This window comes from Trichosurus vulpecula, chromosome 2 (assembly GCF_011100635.1).
Source record: "Trichosurus vulpecula isolate mTriVul1 chromosome 2, mTriVul1.pri, whole genome shotgun sequence".
Taxonomy (NCBI): Eukaryota; Metazoa; Chordata; class Mammalia; order Diprotodontia; family Phalangeridae; genus Trichosurus; species Trichosurus vulpecula.
In genome coordinates, this window is record NC_050574.1 from 98,715,187 (window position 1) to 98,733,335 (window position 18,149).

Genomic DNA, 18,149 nt, shown 5'->3' on the forward strand with positions numbered 1-18,149 from the left:
AACAGTGAACAATGACACCAGCAATCACAAGGTATGAGATTGAGTTGTGGTGCCACAGACTGAAAGAGTGGGGTAGTTAGATAGCTTGGGGAGAAATATACTAAGCTCAGTTGTAGACATGTTAAATTTGGGGTACCATTTAGACATCCTAGGGCAGAGGTGTCAAACTCAGGCCCAATGGATGCTTTCAAAACTTCCAAGTGCCAAACCAAATTAAAATGTCATTGAGAAATGTTTAACAAAATAAACAAAAATACAATACAACACCAATAATGTTAATTTGTGCTTTTCTAAGACAAAATGCAATTCCAACCTATTTCTATTTGAGTTTGGTACCACTGTCCTAGGGTAACATCACTTACAGAGTTGTATCTGCTTATCCATCTCCTTTTACAAACCAAGAGAGAAATTAAATAACGTACCCAAGATTACCCAGCCAGTTAGCAACAGAGCTAGAATTAGAACTCAGTACTCAGAACTGCTGGCCTAGAGATCATAAAGTTATCCCTTCCACTTCAAAACTTTCCCCCTTGTGCCTTCAATATTAAAAATTTAAATTGGCATGTTTGGGGAAAGTTTTGCAAAAGACACAGATGACATGAGGAGACCAGTAGACAACACAGAAAAAGTTTAGAAACTCAGAGACGCATAAAATGTATGTATAGTATTATATAATAGCACCCCAAATTTTACATAAGGTACTGTCAACACCCCATAAAAGAAAAAGAAAAAATTCAGACTTCTGTGGTATGAAGGGAAGGTCAAAAAAATTACATGAATTTTCCAGATCCAGGGGGTGTGTGCCCCTAACCACCTCCATGTGGAAGGCATAACTGTAGTGTCATAGATTTAAAAACCAAGAGGGACCTTCAAGTCATCAAGGTCCAACCCCCTCATTTTACAGGTGAGGACACTGAGGTCCATAGTGGGTAACTTGCACAAGGTTACATAACTAAGGCAGGATTCGAACCCAAGTCTTCCTGACTCCAGTGTCTAGCCAATAAATCATGCTGGCTCTAGATCTTTTCACTACGTAGTGAAGAGTGAGTGCTTGAGTTACTGGATCCTTTAAAACTGGTAAGTTGATTTTTCTACTATAAACTCAGTAGATATAAATAGCTCTCACCTCTTGGAATCTAAGTTCTTTGAGGGCAGCAACCATCTCCTTTTGGTTTCTCTATGGTTGGCTCATTGCTGCTAGTGCTGAATGTTTTTCATTTGATCCCTCACACTAGTAGTAAGCCCCAAACCTCACATTCTTTACATTACAATGTCCTGCAGCCTTTACCCTTCTGCTGTTTTGTTGTTCAGTTGTTTCAGTCTTGTCTGACTTCGTGACCCCATTTTGGGGTTCTCTTGACAAAGATACTGGAATGGTTTGCCATTCCCTTCTCCAGCTCTTTTTACAGATGAGGAAACTGAGGCAAACAGGGTTAAGTGACTTGCCCAGGGTCACACAGCTAGTAAGTGTCTGAGGCCACACTTGAACTCAAGAAGATGAGTCTTCCTGATTCCAAGCCCAGCACTCTAACCACTGTGCTTTTAAGAAACTTCCCCCTTCCCCCTTTTTACTTACTTCTCTTTCCTTCTTTATTTTTCTATTACAGCAGTAAAAATATCTGTAACACCTATTTGTGGGGCTCAAATGAGATGTCTGTGAGCACTTTGTGAACCTTACAGCACAACATAAATGTAACATTTTTTTCCCCTTAATCCTAACCATCCCCTCAAACACTACCTCCCACCTGTGAGAAACATGGTTTTGGGGATCACTGGACTTCCCCAAATTGTGAGAAATGCAGTTTTTGGGATCACTGGACTTCCTAGGCAGGGCCAAAGTCCTGAGGAAGAACCCTGTGATAATCCCTAGGGGAGGCTGTATAGACCAAAGGACTCCCAGAGGAAGACCAAGTGGTAGCCCCCCCCTTAATCTGTGGGGATCACAAGGCCTCCTATTGGGTAAGACCCTAAGGGGGACCGAAGTGATGGCCCCTTAGGACAGTGGCAAGATCACAAGTCTCCTGACACAGTGCCAGGAGTCCCAAGTGATGTCCCCTTAAGAAGGCTGATACAGACCACAGGGTTCCCCAAGGGAATCAAGAGTGGTAGCCCTCCTAACACCACAGTTGGGGGGGGGTCACAGAACACCCCTAAGGCAAAATCCAGGAGTAAGCCCAAGAAGAGCTTCTGCTGCTCATTGCTTCCCTTCATTCAACCTTAGGAGGATCCATGTGATTTGCCCATTTCTCACCCAAAGAACTCAAGACCAGAGTGGCCAGAGAAAAGCACTTACTATACTCCTTGAGAGAACAGACATACTGCTTATTGGTAACACCCACACTGATAACAGCTTCGGGAGCAGGTGTAACCATTCCCTCCATTCCTGCTAGAGTTATGTTTAGTTTACAATCTTTATTTTTTACATAGTTTTCCTAGGTTATACACTTTATATAGGTAGGATAATAAGGATACAGAAGCAAAAGTGAAGTTAATTAGATTTTCCTTGTCTTAGTTTAGGATTAAACTACATTCTTTTACTTCCCCTACTTTCCCTCTTTAACATATGCAAATTATGCAAATCAGTAGGCCTGGACTCTTGACTAAGACCAGACCCTAGATAAGCTTGAACTGGTTCAACCTAGTTTGGCCTCTCTAATTCCCCTGACTGCCTTCTCAAAAAGCATGCACATGAGTACAAGCCTCTGACCTCTCACCTGACCGACCTTGAGGCCTGATTTCTGCTAAAGCTGGAGTGGGGGAGGGGGAAGTACACCTTTAGTTCTGTGGAAACAAAACTCCTCCTCCCATTTCTTATACACCCTTCCCTGGACCCCAGCATTACTCAATACAAGTGGCTTCTATAAGGACTGGTGATCCCAACAGATGTCCAAGGCCCACTTGGTTTTACCACTGTCACCAGTTTTTACTGATGGACCTGGGGGCAGAAACAAGCTGTGATGAAAGGATTTTTCTGGCTAAGTAAACTGAACCTTGGGCCTCCTTCCCCATGGGTCCTCCCACCTCCCAGTTGCTACTTGACATGCAACAATCAGGTATTTATTCCTTTAATTAGATGCTGGCTGATGATATCAAAGTTTTAAGCTGTTCTCGCTCCAGCTCCAACTGAGTATCAACTATAGGGACAAGAGATGTAGGAGACAAACCACGAGGGCACTGGGGAGAGAGGAAGGAAATCAGAGGCTGGAAGAGTCTGGACACAAAGCACAGAATTGGAGAGTTTTTATCCCGGTTATATAGCAGGCGTACCCCACAAATGGCCATTCTGCAGTTACTTTAAGACATCCACCTCCCTCCTACTACTTCCCCAGGCAGCCTATTCCTACAGTTTTGCATAGCTCTAATTGTCAGAAAACTTTCTCACTATCAAGCCTAACCTTACCTCTTGGCAACGTCCACCTGATTTTCCCTCAGCTTTTACCAAAAAGAATGAGGGGAATCCCTCTTCTACGCTACAGCCCCTTCCATTGCCAGACTTCATCTACCCCATAATGTTGCCTAGGGTCCCTGGGGGCTTGTACCTACCGGTGGCCTTTGAAAAAGCTTGGGAAGGCATTGACTCAATATTGAAGCGCCAGTGTGGACAAGGACAAAACAAAAATAAACCGACTTTTCTCCCCTCCCCGCCCTTCCTGAATTCTTCAAAGTACATACAATGTGGGAAGGAACCTGAAAGGTAAACGAGGAGAGAAAATGAAGCCTGATTTTCCACTGCGGGGAGGGAGGGAGAAGAGAGGACAAAAAGGGAAAACGCGTCTGAGGCCCTTCCCAAGGCCAGTGTGGCAGCTCCCAGCCTGCTTCCCTCTCCTTCCCCACGCCCCTCCTCTTTGGGCCGGGCTTCTAGGAGCAGGCTTTCTCTTCTCCTCTCCCACTCCCTTTCTACTACCAGCCTCCCCGCCTGCTCGTGCCTCTCCATTCTCTCCTGGTGGCGGATCTGCGGGCTGGCCGAGATGACCCCGTGGCCCGCGGAGCTGAGCAGCCCGGCGGCGGCCGGCTCGCTGCTGCTGTGTGCCGGGCAGCTGGCGGCGGGCTACGCGCTGGGCAGCCGCCTGGGCCGCGGGGCGAGCTCTGCGGACCGCTGGGTGCTGGTCTGGCTCTGCTATGACGCCCTGGTGCATTTCACGCTGGTAAGTGAGTACAATCCTGCAGCCTCCACCCCCAATCCCTTCTTCTTTCCTGGGCCGGGATTACTTAGCGCGCCGGGGATGCTGCAGCGATGAGACCAGAGCCATCCCTTCCCCTGCGCACGGAGGCCAGAACCCTTTACGTGAGCGTCTGGTACAGACGGAGTAGGGGGGCTCCTACACACCGGGACTCCCGGTTCTTTCTTTTCGAAACTGGGATTCTAACGGCCAAGAAAGAGGCAGCCAACTCTAGCCTTCTCACTGCACCCACATATACATTCTGGTTGAAGGAGCCTAACCAGTAGTGCCCTGGCCAACTTTCTGATACTGTAGGAGAGCAGTTGCCAATTTGCGTCAATGTTGGCAGTTTCTTCACTAGGTGTGGCCTACCGCTATACTTTCAGAGATTAAGACCAATAAATAAAAAAACTCTACCTAAAGCTACAGCGTGACTCATTTCCTGGTGCGACCTCCTCCACCCCCAACTTCTAGTGCCCTCCCTCCCAAACTACTTGTATTTAACTCCTCTGCATATATTTATATTAATTAACTTTATATTCATGCTGCATATGTGACTCTACATACTCATCTCTCCTATTAGAGTGTAAGCTCAATGCCAGTAGAGATTGTTTTCAAATTTTAAACAGTTATTTATTTTTTATTTCTCACTTAAACCACATACACACAAATGAGCATTTCTACGTACAAAACAGTACAGAGAAGACTGTACAGGAAACTGCGAATCACTAATAGAGCTTCATTTTAAAATTTTAACCTGTTACTTTCTTTTTAATTTAATTTTTTCAATGAACAAAATTATATTTTCTCTCCCCACACCCCTTTCTGTCATAAGATAGGTAGTATATTTCATCATTAGTCCTCTGGACTCGTGGTTGGTCATCGTATTGATCCTAATCCTAAGGTCTTTCAGAGTTGTTTGGTTTTACAGTGTTATCATATAAATTGTTCTCCTGGTTCTGCACACTTTGATATGCATTAGTTGATACGGTCTTCATAGGTTTCTCTGAAATGATCCTCTTCATAATTTCTTATGGTTCAGTAATATTCCATTGCTAGGGATTGTTTAATTTTCTGTACTTGTATTCCCAGTACCTAGAAGATATACCTGCTATATAGTAGACACTTAAATACATGTTGATCGATTGGTAGTAGGACATTCCAGTGGACAAAGCCTAAGAGGAACTCTGGAAAGTACTATGTTTTTGGGAAACAGTAGTGGAGTTCAGCTTGGGAATAGGATATGTGAAAAGGCATAGTGGGAGATAGTGTTGGATAGGTAGTTTGGAGATAAACTTCCAAAGATCTTGAATGCCAAAAGAAAAAATTTATACAAGATTCAGTAGGTGATGGCAACTCACTGAAGAAAAGAAGGAGCTGATAGAGCTATTTAGCTAACCCAACCCTATCATTTAAATTTTAAAAGGAGTTAAAGATGAAAAATTTATCCTGGGGTCCATAGGGAGCCAGTAGCATTTACTGAGTAAGGGAATGACCTGGGCTTCAGGAAGAATCACTTTGGTAATTACAGGGAGGACAAACCAGAAAGAAGAGACACAGCAGGAAGACCAATGAGGAGGCTGTTGCAATAGTCTGGGTGAGAGATGATGTGGCATGAACTTAAATGGTAGATATGGGAATGGAGAAAAGGGGACATGGGAGAAAAATGGAGATAGACCTGTTTCACCAATCTGGCTGGCAGCTTCTGTGGGGGTATAAGATTTACCCACAGCCAGCACCCAGAAAGCTGCCAACAGCACAGGTTCTTTTGATCTGCTTAATTAAGGAAAGCAAGGTGAAGGGGTTGACAAGCTTACTTTTAATTCAGCATTCAAATATCATTCAGTTAGCTCAGGGGAAAATGCCAGCACCCTGAACTTCAAAACAAAATGCAAACAAATTTCAAACATCAACAGACTTTGTCTGATTCAATCCCAACACATAATTACCAGAGTTCAACAAAGTCTCAGCATCCAGGTTTACAAGCTGGAGGGCTCCTTAACTACAGCTGCCTGGAGTCTGCTCATCAACACCATCTCCAGAGCCCTGCACAAATGGCTCTGTCCTCCCTTCTTATAGGGCTTCAGACATCAAACATCATCTGAATCATCAGAGCTCAGGCTCTTTTGATTGGTTCTTGAGTTGGCCCCTCCCCTTAGGACCCTGGGAGGTTCACATCCACATAGATTACGTTAACACCTAATGGGGTTTGGGCCTGGGGCTTAGCACCTAGTAAAGCTCACTGAGATAAATTGAGTCACTCAAAGAAAACAAAGGCCATTCTGGTTACACTCCACCCCTTGTTCTAGGATACATAATCTAATCAGCCATGTATCCTAGAACATACATTGTGATCCAATTACAAAGGAAACTAAAACGTATCATTCATAATAAAGCAAAACATATCATTCAGTGACATTCCCAAATATTGGTTTACAATTCAAATGTGACCCACTCCTAGGTCCCAGCAAGATAATTTCTTCAATCAATCATTCCCAAAATAATTAACTATTCAAATGTCCACCCCTAGGTCAAAGCAAGTTAATCTCTTAAGCTCATAAGGTGTCCAAATAAAGTGCTTCTTCAGGAGCACACTGCCATCGCAGGCTTTTTCCCAGTACCCTGAGGCATGGGCATGCCTTAGTTAGTAAAGTCCTAAAGCAAACAGACAAATAAATAGAGTTCTCTTGGGGATGTCTCCTCCCCAAACTGCCATTGCAGGCTTCCATGTGGCACCCAAAGTCCCAATTTCAAAGAAAGAGTCCAAACAAAGTTCTTTTAGGGTCTGTTCTCCCCATTAAGTTCCAGTCCCTGGTTCCAAGTCCCGAGGGTCTGCTGGGCAATAAAGCCAACAGGGTGGGGTCCCTGGGGGTCCAAGGCACTTCCCCCACCCCAACAAAAACAAATCCATGCCTCCCTCCTGGATCCCAAGCAGCCCAAGCTGAAGGGACCAAAAAGGCAGACTCAGTGCCTTGCTACAAAGTTTCCATCTTGCCCCAGGGCTGGACTTCAGGCTCCTGGGTTCCAACTCCAGCTGGCCTCACCTGGCTTCTTCTGGAATCCCTATATAGGTGGTTCCCCATCTTTGTGCTCACCTCACCAAAGTCAGCTGGAAAGCAGCTCACTGCTCTCACCTTTCCAAAGTTCTCATGCAGGCAGTCTCTTGGATCAATATTTTGGCAGCTGCTGTCTGCTTCTTCTTTCTCCTCACCTGCCCCTCCTGCCAAATCTGTAGGAAGGCCATTCTCCAAGTCTCCAAGGCCATTCTCCACTCCTGTTTCAAAACTCCATATACAATATAATCTCAAGACTTTCACCCTTTAGCACAGTCCTCCAGGGTCAGGCTTATCAACTTAAGCCCTGGGAAGAAGGGATTATCTCCTGCTCTAGGCCCCTGGGAAACCACGCCCAGCACTTCCACCGGCCTGCTTTCCTTCAGGACTTTGTTGCTCCTGAGGCTGCACAGAACCATAGCCACTCCGAGTACAAAGAGCAATCCAAAAACTGGGAAATGTTCAACCAACCCAGTACCCCAACACGCTATGCTTCCTTGTTAAAGCCAGATCCTGCCGACTACGCCATATGTTTCACCAATCTGGCTGGCAGCTTCTGTGGGGGTATAAGATTCACCCACAGCCAGCACCCAGAAAGCTGCCAACAATACAGGTTCTTTTGATCTGCTTAATTAAGGAAAGCAAGGTGAAGGGGTTGACAAGCTTACTTTTAATTCAGCATTCAAATATCGTTCAGTTAGCTCAGGGGAAAAAGCCAGCAGCCTGAACTTCAAAACAAAATGCAAACAAATTTCAAACATCAACAGACTTTGTCTGATTCAATCCCAACACATAATTACCAGAGTTCAACAAAGTCTCAGCATCCAGGTTTACAAGCTGGAGGGCTCCTTAACTACAGCTGCCTGGAGTCTGCTCATCAACACCATCTCCAGAGCCCTGCACAAATGGCTCTGTCCTCCCTTCTTATAGGGCTTCAGACATCAAACATCATCTGAATCATCAGAGCTCAGGCTCTGGTGTTTGGTTCTTGAGTTGGCCCCTCCCCTTGGGACCCTGGGAGGTTCACATCCACATAGATTACGTTAACACCTAATGGGGTTTGGGCCTGGGGCTTAGCACCTAGTAAAGCTCACTGAGATAAATTGAGTCACTCAAAGAAAACAAAGGCCATTCTGGTTACAAGACCTGATGAGATTTAGCAGCTGATTGGATATGTGAGGTGAGGAGTTAAAAGATGATACTAAATTAGGAGAGCCTAGGTTGCTATGGAGATGGTGGTGACCTCCTTAGTAACAGGGACATCTGGAAAAGGGGTAGGTTTGGGCAAAAAAATATAAAGTAATGATATCTGCCATAAAGATCCCAACTGTTTCCTGCTGACACTTGCCTAGAATCACAAAATATCAAAAATGAGAGGAAAAGATGGAAATGTGAGATGGGGTCTTAGATACTACATAGTCATAGAATCATAGGTATTAAAGCTAGAAAGACATTAGAGGCCACTTGCCACTTACTCCAATATTTGGATTTTCCAGATGAAAAAACTGAAGCCTAGAGAAAATAAGTGATCCTATAAAATAAGTACTGGAGAGGACCTGGATTTTAATCTTGACTCTTCTACTTGTTATCTGTGTAACCTTGGGCAGGACACTTCATCTCTCCTGAGTCTTAGTTTCTTCTTCTGCAAAATGGTAGCAACTTACAGAAATATAGAATAAATGATTGTTACAGCCCCTTCCACCTTTACATTGATTTCTTAGCAAGCGGCTAATCAGGAATGAGAACTCAGTTTTGACTATCATATCCAATGTTCTTTAAGATGATTTTTTTTTAAAAATGTATTTCTATCTTTTGTTTTTATATCACCTTTATTTCACAACATATCCCTCACTCCCTAATACAGAAAGCCATCCTTTAAGCAAAAATTGGAAAAGAAAGAGGGGAAATTGAATAAGCTCCCAAAGGGAAAAAAAGGACCAGATGACTTTACAGACAAACTCTGGCAAACATTTCAAGAACTAGTTAATTTGAGTATTGCAAAAACTGAAAAAATAGGAAAAGAAGGGGTCCTATAAAATTCTTCAAATATAGTCCTAATAGAATATGATATAATATAACTATATACATATATAAAACATATAAACCAAAGAGAGTCAAAACAGAGAAAGAATACTAAATACCAGTATCCCTAATGAATATTGAAGCATGAAATATAAATAAAACATAAGCAAAGTGATTAGTGAAACAACATATCATGAGGATAATACACTATGATGAGGTTTGACCAGTATCGGAAATTCAGTGTTGGCTCAATAATAGGAAAACTGTCAACAAAACATACTACATTAACAACAAGAACAAAATCACATCAATGAATTCAGAAAAAGCTTTTGATAAAATATAACACCTATCCCTGTTAAAAAAATAACAACTTGAAAACATAGGAAAAATGAACTTTCCTTAATATGATAAGACATGTCTTTCTAAAACTAAGAACAAGCCTTTATGTAATGGAAGTAGACTAGAAGTCTTTGCTGTAATGTCAAGAGTAAAGCAAGGATGACCACTGTTCTTTAATTGTAGTGCTATAGATAATACAAGGAAAAGAAGTTGAAGGAATGTGCATAGGCAAAGAAGAAACACCTTTTTGCAGATATTATGATGGCTTTCTACAGAACCTTAGACATCCAATTAGAAATTAATCAAAGCAATAACTTCAGCAAAGTTGCAAGATATAAAATAAATCCATACAAATCATCAGCATTTCTGTATATTACCAACAAAATCCAGCAAGAAGAGACAGAGAAGTTCCAATTTAATTACTACAGACTTTATAAAATAACTGGATGTCTATCTATGAAGATATACATGTATATGAATACAGCTACAAAGCAATCTTCACAGTAGTAGAGACATGCTTAAATAATTGGGAGAAATATTAAATGCCTGCAGGTAGGCAGAGCTGATATAATAAAAATGACAATACTATATAAATTAATTTACTTATTCAGTATTATACCAAATTACATTATAGAGCTATAAAAAATAATAACAGAAGTCATCTGAAAGAAAAAAGGTCCAGACTTTCAAGAGAATGAAAAAGGTGGAAAGGAAAGGAGCCTAACTGTACCAGACCTTATATTTTACTACAAAGTAATAATCATCAAACCAGTTTCTTATTAGTTAGAAAAATAGAAGTCAATCAGTAGAACAGAGTAAGTACACAATACAGAGAAGCAAATGAACCTAGCATTCAATAAATTCTAAGACTCCAGTTACAAAGAAAAGCACTTACTATTTGACAAAAATTTCTGGGAACATTGGACATAAATCTGACAAATTGTGTTTAGACCATCACCTCACATCATATGACAAGATAAGCAACAAGTGGATAAATGACCCATGTATAAAAGGTCACACAAACCATTAGTGGAGCAAAAATAAATTACCTTTCAGATTTATAGACAGGAGAAGAATTCCTGACCAAACAAGGGATAGAGATCAAGAAGATAAGATATCCAATTCTGATTACATAAAATTTAAAAGAGTATTTCAAACAAATAAATGCAACTAGGATTAAAAGGGAAACAGTTAGAAGAGAAAACATTTTATAGCAAAATTTCTCCATTATGTCATTTGCAAGATGTATAAGGATCTGATTCAAATTTATAGGAAGTAATTCCCCAACTGATAAATGACCAAAGGATATTAATGAGTAGTTCTCAAGGAAGAAATCCAAGTTATTTATAGTCATATAAAAAAACTCTAAATCACAAATAACAGAAATACACATTAAAGTCACCCTAAAATTCTTCTTCTCACCCAGCAGATTGACAAAGTTGATAAAAATAGAAAATGAAAAAGGTTGGAGGGGAGAAAAAATAATGGAGTCTGAATGCAGATCAAAGCATACTATTTTCACTGCTTTTTTTTCTTTGTGGTTTTCCTCTTTTGTTCTGATTCTTCTTTCACAGCATGGCTGATGTGAAAATATGTTTAACATCATTGTACATGGATAACCTATATCAGATTGTTTGCTATCTTGGGGAGGGAGGGAGAAAAATTTGGAACTCAAAATCTCAGAAAAATGAATGTTGAAAACTAACATTACATGTAATCGGAAAAAAATAGTTTAAAAAAAAAAAGAGGTTGGAGGGGCTATGGGGAAACCTTTCCCCCTTGAGAATTCTCAGCAATGGCTAGATTCAGTTCTGTTTCCTGGAGTTTGTGTTGACTTCTTTCTTGGTATGGCTCTGTTCTCATTGATTACCCGGCAGGCTACAGGTTCATTAACTGAAGCTCAATCTAGCTTCCCAGGGTGGGCCCTTCTCCCACACATCTGCTGCCTTCTGGCTGTCTTTGTACTTTTGAACTGAATGGAGCAACTTATTTCTGTCTTTTTTCCATTTTCTTTATCATTACCCTCTATCAGTACTCTTTCCAGATCCTATTGGAGTGCATATGGGAGAGCTAGGCTTCTCTATAATCTTTCATGACACCAACTTAACCAAAAGGTCCCTCAATTTCACATAACTGACATATAATTGGATATTTTTCTTTTGTGATCACCTCTATCTCTGGTTTAGTTACGAACTCTTCTCCCTAGTCATAATCATGTCAGGAGCCTAATCTTGTTCTCTATTTAAAAAAAAGATATTTGAGTCACTTATCCACTTTGAACTTATTGTGGGATAAAGTATTAGGCAGGAATATAAACCTCATTTGTGCCAAATCACTTTCCAATTTTCCAAGCAGTACTTGCCAAATAGGAAATTCATTTGTTTCTGATTCTTTATTTAATCTGTTCCACTGATCTGCTTTTCTATTTTTTAGCCTGTACTAAATAATCTTGATCGCCCCTGCTTTATCGTCTAATTTTAGACCTACCTTCATTCCTACTATTTTTCTCCATTATTTTCCTCGAGATTTTAGACTTCTTCATCTTCCAAGTAAATTTTGATATTATGTAGATCTTGATTGTTCATTGGAAGATTGGTGGCTCCCAAGTATTTTATGCATTTTGCGGTTCTTTTGAATGGGACTTCTTTTTCTATTATGTCCTCCTTGACTTCATTATGTTGCTTAGCCCTGTTCCTGGAGTAATGAGTAAGGTGTGGTTTTCCCCCCTGATGAAAAATTCTAGAATCCCTGGAGGAAACACTGAACAGTACCATTCTTCAGAAAAGACTGAGTGAAGCATTTTACAAAGATTTGTCCCTGTCTCTCCCTCTTCTACCCACTAGGCAGCCCACAAACTCATTACATAAATAAATCCACACATTATAAATATCAAACCTGGTTATATTGTATAATCTTTGTGATATATTGCTGTAGTCATTTTGCTAACATTTTATTTAAAATTTTTGCATCAATAATCATAGAGATATTTGTATAGTTTTCTTTCTCTGTTTTAATTACAGTTTAGGTATTATATTTTTGTTCACTCATTTTTTCAGTTGTGTCCAACTCTCCATGACCCCACTTGAGGTTTCCTTGGCAAAGATACAGGAATGGTTTACCATTTCCTTCTCCAGCTTATTTTACAGATGAGGAAACTGAGGCAAACAGGATTAAATAACCTTCCCGGTGTCACACAGTTAGTAAGTGTCTGAGGCTGGATTTAGACTCAGAAAGAGGCCCAGCATTCATGCCACTTAGCTGCCCTAATATATTATATTATATTATATCATATTACATCATGTTATATTATGTTATGTTATATTGTGTTGTGTCGTGTTATGTTTTATCTCCGTATTATAACAGATTTGGAATCAGAGGACCTACGTTCAGACCGTTACTCTTTTATTTACTATTTGGGTCACCATTTCCTCTCTCAGGGCCTCAGCTTCCTCATCTGGAAAATGCTGAGGTTGGCATAGTCTGTAAGATCTTTACCAGCTCTAAGTCTTCTGGATCCTATGAGTTATTAATCGCCATCTTCTCCTTCCCCACAGCTTGTTCTCCTTCTCTCTTACTCTCTCATCGTCTGCCTCACTCTCTCTGACGTATTGTGATGGATGTGAGCATATGTTATATGTAATCCATGGACGCTTTCCTTCCATTGCCCCTGATGGTCTAATGAAAGTAGCGCAGCTGTGGAATGCTGTGTCCGAAAAAGGCTTCCAGAAGATCAGGAGACCCGTCAGAGAGCTTAGGCATGGTTGCTGATGTCAGAGATGAAAGGTTGCATCCCTGAACTCTGCCCTGGGAGTCTGTTAACAAAGGCGAGATCATGTCCTAGAACTTTTAGAGATTCTGAAAACAAACCAGGCACCTGGAAATCAATTTTTTGAAGGCTTATGATTACAACCAGCAACTTAGTAAAACATTGTGGAAGGGTGGGGCAGGGGGGCACCTTGTATTTGTTTTTATCCTGGTTAGAGGCAAAACCCATTGTAGCAATGGAAGGCCATTAAGTATAACTTGCTCATTTTACAAGTGAGGAAGCTGAGACACAGAAGTTACATAACTTGCTTAAGGTCATACATCTAGAAGTTATCAGAAGTGGAATTTCAAGCCAGATCTTGATTGCAAGACCAGTGCCTGAGCTACTCTATACCATGCTGTGTCTCCATGTAGGAAAACTGGTCAACTGAGCCTTTGGTACATCAGTTAGGTAACTATGGACATGTCATTTAACCCCTCTTATTCTCCAACAGCTTTAGGAGATGGTATAGAGCAGGGGGTTTGAATATTTATTTGGTGTCATGGACTCTTTTTGCAATCTGGTGAAGCCCATGGCCCCCTTCCAAGAAAACTGGTTTTAAATGCAAATACACACACACACACACACACACACACACACACACACATATATATATAACACAAAGGGTTACAAAGGAAATCAAAATTATATTGAAATACAGTTGACAAAGTATTTTTAAAAAGAAGTTCATAGGTTAGCCCTAGTTTAAGAAGTTCCATTCTACAACAGGCTATAATGTGCCTTGGTGGAAAGAGCATCCCCACTGGTGAAATCCCAGGTCCTCAGATTCTAAATTCAGTGTAATTCAGAGGGTATGTAGACTACCTAGTGAAAATATTATAGCACTCTCTATTTTGCAAGATTGACATGGGGAAAGCACGATACGGTTTATGGTAAATTTTTGTTGACCTAAAGCATATCCCCCCCAAAAATCCAAAATCCACAATCAGCTGTGTTAGAATGAAGCCCTCCTATAGGATAGGCCTTCATATCAAGGCCTTCTTCCATTTCTCCATACTTATATCCTTTGCATCATGCCTCTTATCCTTCTGCCTACTTCCTTAGGAGGAGTAAAGGAAACTTTCTTACTACCTTTCTCCTTTTGCACACACTATCTGTTCTTCTCTAGGCCTCTTCTCCCCTTTCCCCCCTATTCAGAATCAATCTCCTCTCTCAGTTCTGAGAAGTTCCTTCTGACACACCCAAAACTGACTTGAAGATAAAACCAAGGATGAGAAACAACAATCTTCCTGCCCCCCAAACAAAACAAAGAGTGAGAATAAATTAATATTTAGGGAAGACTATTGAACTTTAAAGAGATAAATGTGGAAAGACATACTGAGTAGTACAGAATGAAGAAAGCAGAATCACAACAGCAGTGTATATAGACATGGAACCGAGGGGAGCAAATACGTTGTATTGTTATGCAAATAGTTAAGACTTTATGGCTTAATTTGTGATTTAAGCCCTTTTGTCTTGATCAAGATTCCCTTATTTTTTTCAAATATATATATATATTATATATATACATATATAATATATATGTGTGTGTGTGTGTGTGTGTGTGCGTGTATATATATTTACTAACAACTAGCTGGCCTCCCACAAGTGCAAAACTCACCAGGACAGGGGATACTCAGACAGAAAAATTGTTTGTCTGGAGCAGTGAAAAGGGGACAAGCTTTGAATTTATGATACCTAAGTTTGAAACTTAGCTCTGGCATTTGTTTTCCCAAGTACCTTTAGGCAAATTACTTAACCTCTCTGGTCTTCAGTTGCAGCTAGATGGTGCCAATTCTCAGAGCACAGGGCAGTCTGGAAGACCTGAGTTCAAATCCAGCCTCAGACATTCACTAGTTGTGTGACCTTGGGCAAGTCACTTAACCCTATTTGCTTTAATCCACCTGAAAGGGAAACCACTCTAGTATCTTTGTCAAGAAAACTCCATGGGCAGTATTGGAGTGCTGTGGTTCATGTGGTCATGAAGAGTTGGACATGACTGAATGAATAGCAACAACCTGGTCCTCACTTTCTTCTTTTATAAAATAAAAGGTTTGGACTCAATGACCTCTCATGTCCCTTCCAGTCCTAAATCTATGATTCTATGACTATTTTTAGGAAATTGGCTCTTTGGGCCAATTTATATTTCGTTATATGGCTGTGAAGCAAGATCCAACTCTTCACAAATATTTAAATGTCTATCGTTGTCATTCTTCTCCTTTGGTGTTACAAAACGTTTTCGTCCCTTAGAGCTAAAGATGCTTTATGAATATCAGCTTCAATTCTACAGAATCAAAAGACAATTGATTAGGATTTGCTCCAGTGGGTGTCCATTTAGTAGAGACTCATTTGTCTTATTCTAGCTTCCCTGGCCTTCTTGACTCACTTTAAAAATCATTCATCTAGTATTTATTTATTTCTAAAGAAAAGGAGGACAGCCAGGGTGGTGGTGGCTGTCAAATGTGAGCTTTTGACATCAAGGGCCATAGTATGCCAAGGTATAACGCATAGGGTCTTGGAGAAAGACTTGGAATTGGAAGGGCCCTGAGATAATGCTAATCTATCCTTCTACGTAGTATAGGAAGGAATATCCTTTACAATCTCATTAACAAATAGTCATCTAACTTCTGATAAAACACTTGAAGTAACAAGAAGCTTACTTCTCACAATGACAATCTATCCCACTTGGGGACAGCTCACATCACTAGGAAATTTACTCTCTAGACTAAATTCTAGCCTAGAGGAAATTCTAGTCTCTAGAGACTAGAAAGATCACTGGGACCTGTAAAGAAGTTCCTCTAGCTGTCTGGACCATTCATACATCCTAATTCAATTCAATAAACATTTATTAAGCCTGCTGTATTCCCAGGCACTGTCCTAAGTGCTGAAGATATAAATAAGAAAAAGAAAGACAATCCCTGCCCTGATGAATCTAATGAATACCAAAGGAGGCTCTTGAGAGAGAAGGGACACATTAGGGGATGGAGTACCCGGCAGGGGCATCATGTCTGCAGAGTTCAAACCAAGCAGAGCTGCAGAAAGTGGAGAGTTGGCTGAAAAGTTCAGATCCCAACCCTCAATAAAGGAAGCTATAGGAGGAGTTCAGGGCTCTGACATCCAATCAGAGGGGAGAGGAAGTTAAGTTAACAGCATGATGATGAGATTCCAGATGGTCAATTTATCCGGGGTAGGACATCATGTTCACACAATCTGATTCCTAACCAAGCACCACAGCTTCAGTTTTTGTTAGATGTTGTAGCATATGAAAAGTTCAAGAGACATAATTCCTGGATAATTAATAATCAATTTTATTAACTATGGCTAGCAGATAATTAGTTAAATGATGGTCATTTGGCTTTCTCTTATAAACCAAAGACCCTTCCTGGAGAATACTGAATGTTTAAAAAGGCTTCAGAAAAGAGTGTGTCTCTGAGGGTGGAAAACAACTGATTGGTTAACAATCGATGAGGGGATAGACATGTTAATGAGAAGGTGGGCAAAAAGTCTTCAGCAACTCGGGCAGAAAACGTAACCTAATCGTGAGACTCAAACACCTCCAGCAATCTAGGCAAAAGAATCCATCTCTACCCAGAAGTCATTGATTGGTTTTCCCCTTCATAAGTTGGGTCACCCTAAATTCTAATGGAAGGTTCCAAGGACAGACGAGCTTATTTCCTAAAGGCAAGATCTCAGTTAGACTGGATTCTGTTTATAAGGTCTCCTAGTGGGGTGGAGTATCCCAAGGATTTATGCAATCTCCTCTATCAGCAATATCCTTCAGAGACTGGCTAAATAATCTACAGGAATTTATTTCTGAATGAAGAAATAGGAAAAAACTTAATCTCAATAATCAGTTATTAATACAAGAAAGAAATAATCACTTCTCTCTCTCATATAGATAGAGATAAAAAGATAGATGTGTGTGCATGTGTACGTGTGTGTAAAGTCCTGGTCAAATTGGGCCAAATCCATGTCCCTGGAACTTGTATCCATTGCTTTTGTTAGCACCAGGCTTGATTACTGCTGGAAACCTGGAAACCTCTGCAAAATGATCATATGTCATTCAACAGTAAACAAAAGAAGGTTTACTTAGCTGTAGTATGGGAAGAACACTCTGCACTGAAACCTGGGGAGGCATGACCCTGTTATCTCCGTATGGAAATGCCTCTGTTCTACAGGGTAGAGAGTGGTGACTCTGGGTCTTATGAAAGCTGCCAAATTCTGAGGACTGGGATTCCTAGTGAACCCTTTTTATTATGCCCTGAAGTGTACATGAAGCTTGTCAATATGACCAGAGGCTACCAGAAAACTACATCAAGGGAGGAGAAGCTTGAGCCTTTAGCCCTCTGAGCTAATTGAGTCCTAGGGAACAATATAGTCTCCCTTGTGGGGAGGGGGTGATGAGGAAACAAGCCTAACTTGTGGAAGGTGGAGCCCATCCTATCACAGCTTTCCATTGCTTCTAATTAGGCCTCTGGAGTTCTACAGAGTAAATCCAATCTTTCTTCCATATGTCAGCCTTTTAAGTACTTGAAGTCAGCTCTCATTTGAACCTTAGTCTTCTCTTCTCCAGGCTAAATACTTCATGTTCTTTAAATCATTCCATGTTATGGCATGGCTTACAGACTTTGCACTGCCCTACTTTCTTTTTCCTGGATACATTTGAGTTTGTCAGTGTCTCTCTTAAAATGTGTTTCTCAAAACTAAACACAACACTCCAGATGTCTGGCCAGGGCAGAGTACATCAGGGATTCCCTTGTTCTAGCTGTA

The 18,149-nt window shown here is 40.8% G+C and overlaps 1 protein-coding gene across 1 annotated transcript in view; it reads left to right on the plus strand.

The window, feature by feature from the left end:
• The first annotated feature begins 3,875 nt into the window (after positions 1-3,875).
• The window catches only part of EBPL (EBP like), a 42,719-nt gene continuing 28,445 nt past the window's right edge, over positions 3,876-18,149 (plus strand). Inside the window, exon 1 of the mRNA XM_036747887.1 lies at positions 3,876-4,145. Within this exon, the coding sequence (XP_036603782.1) occupies positions 3,969-4,145 (177 nt within the window). The 5' untranslated portion in view covers positions 3,876-3,968. The remainder of the gene's footprint in view (positions 4,146-18,149) is intronic.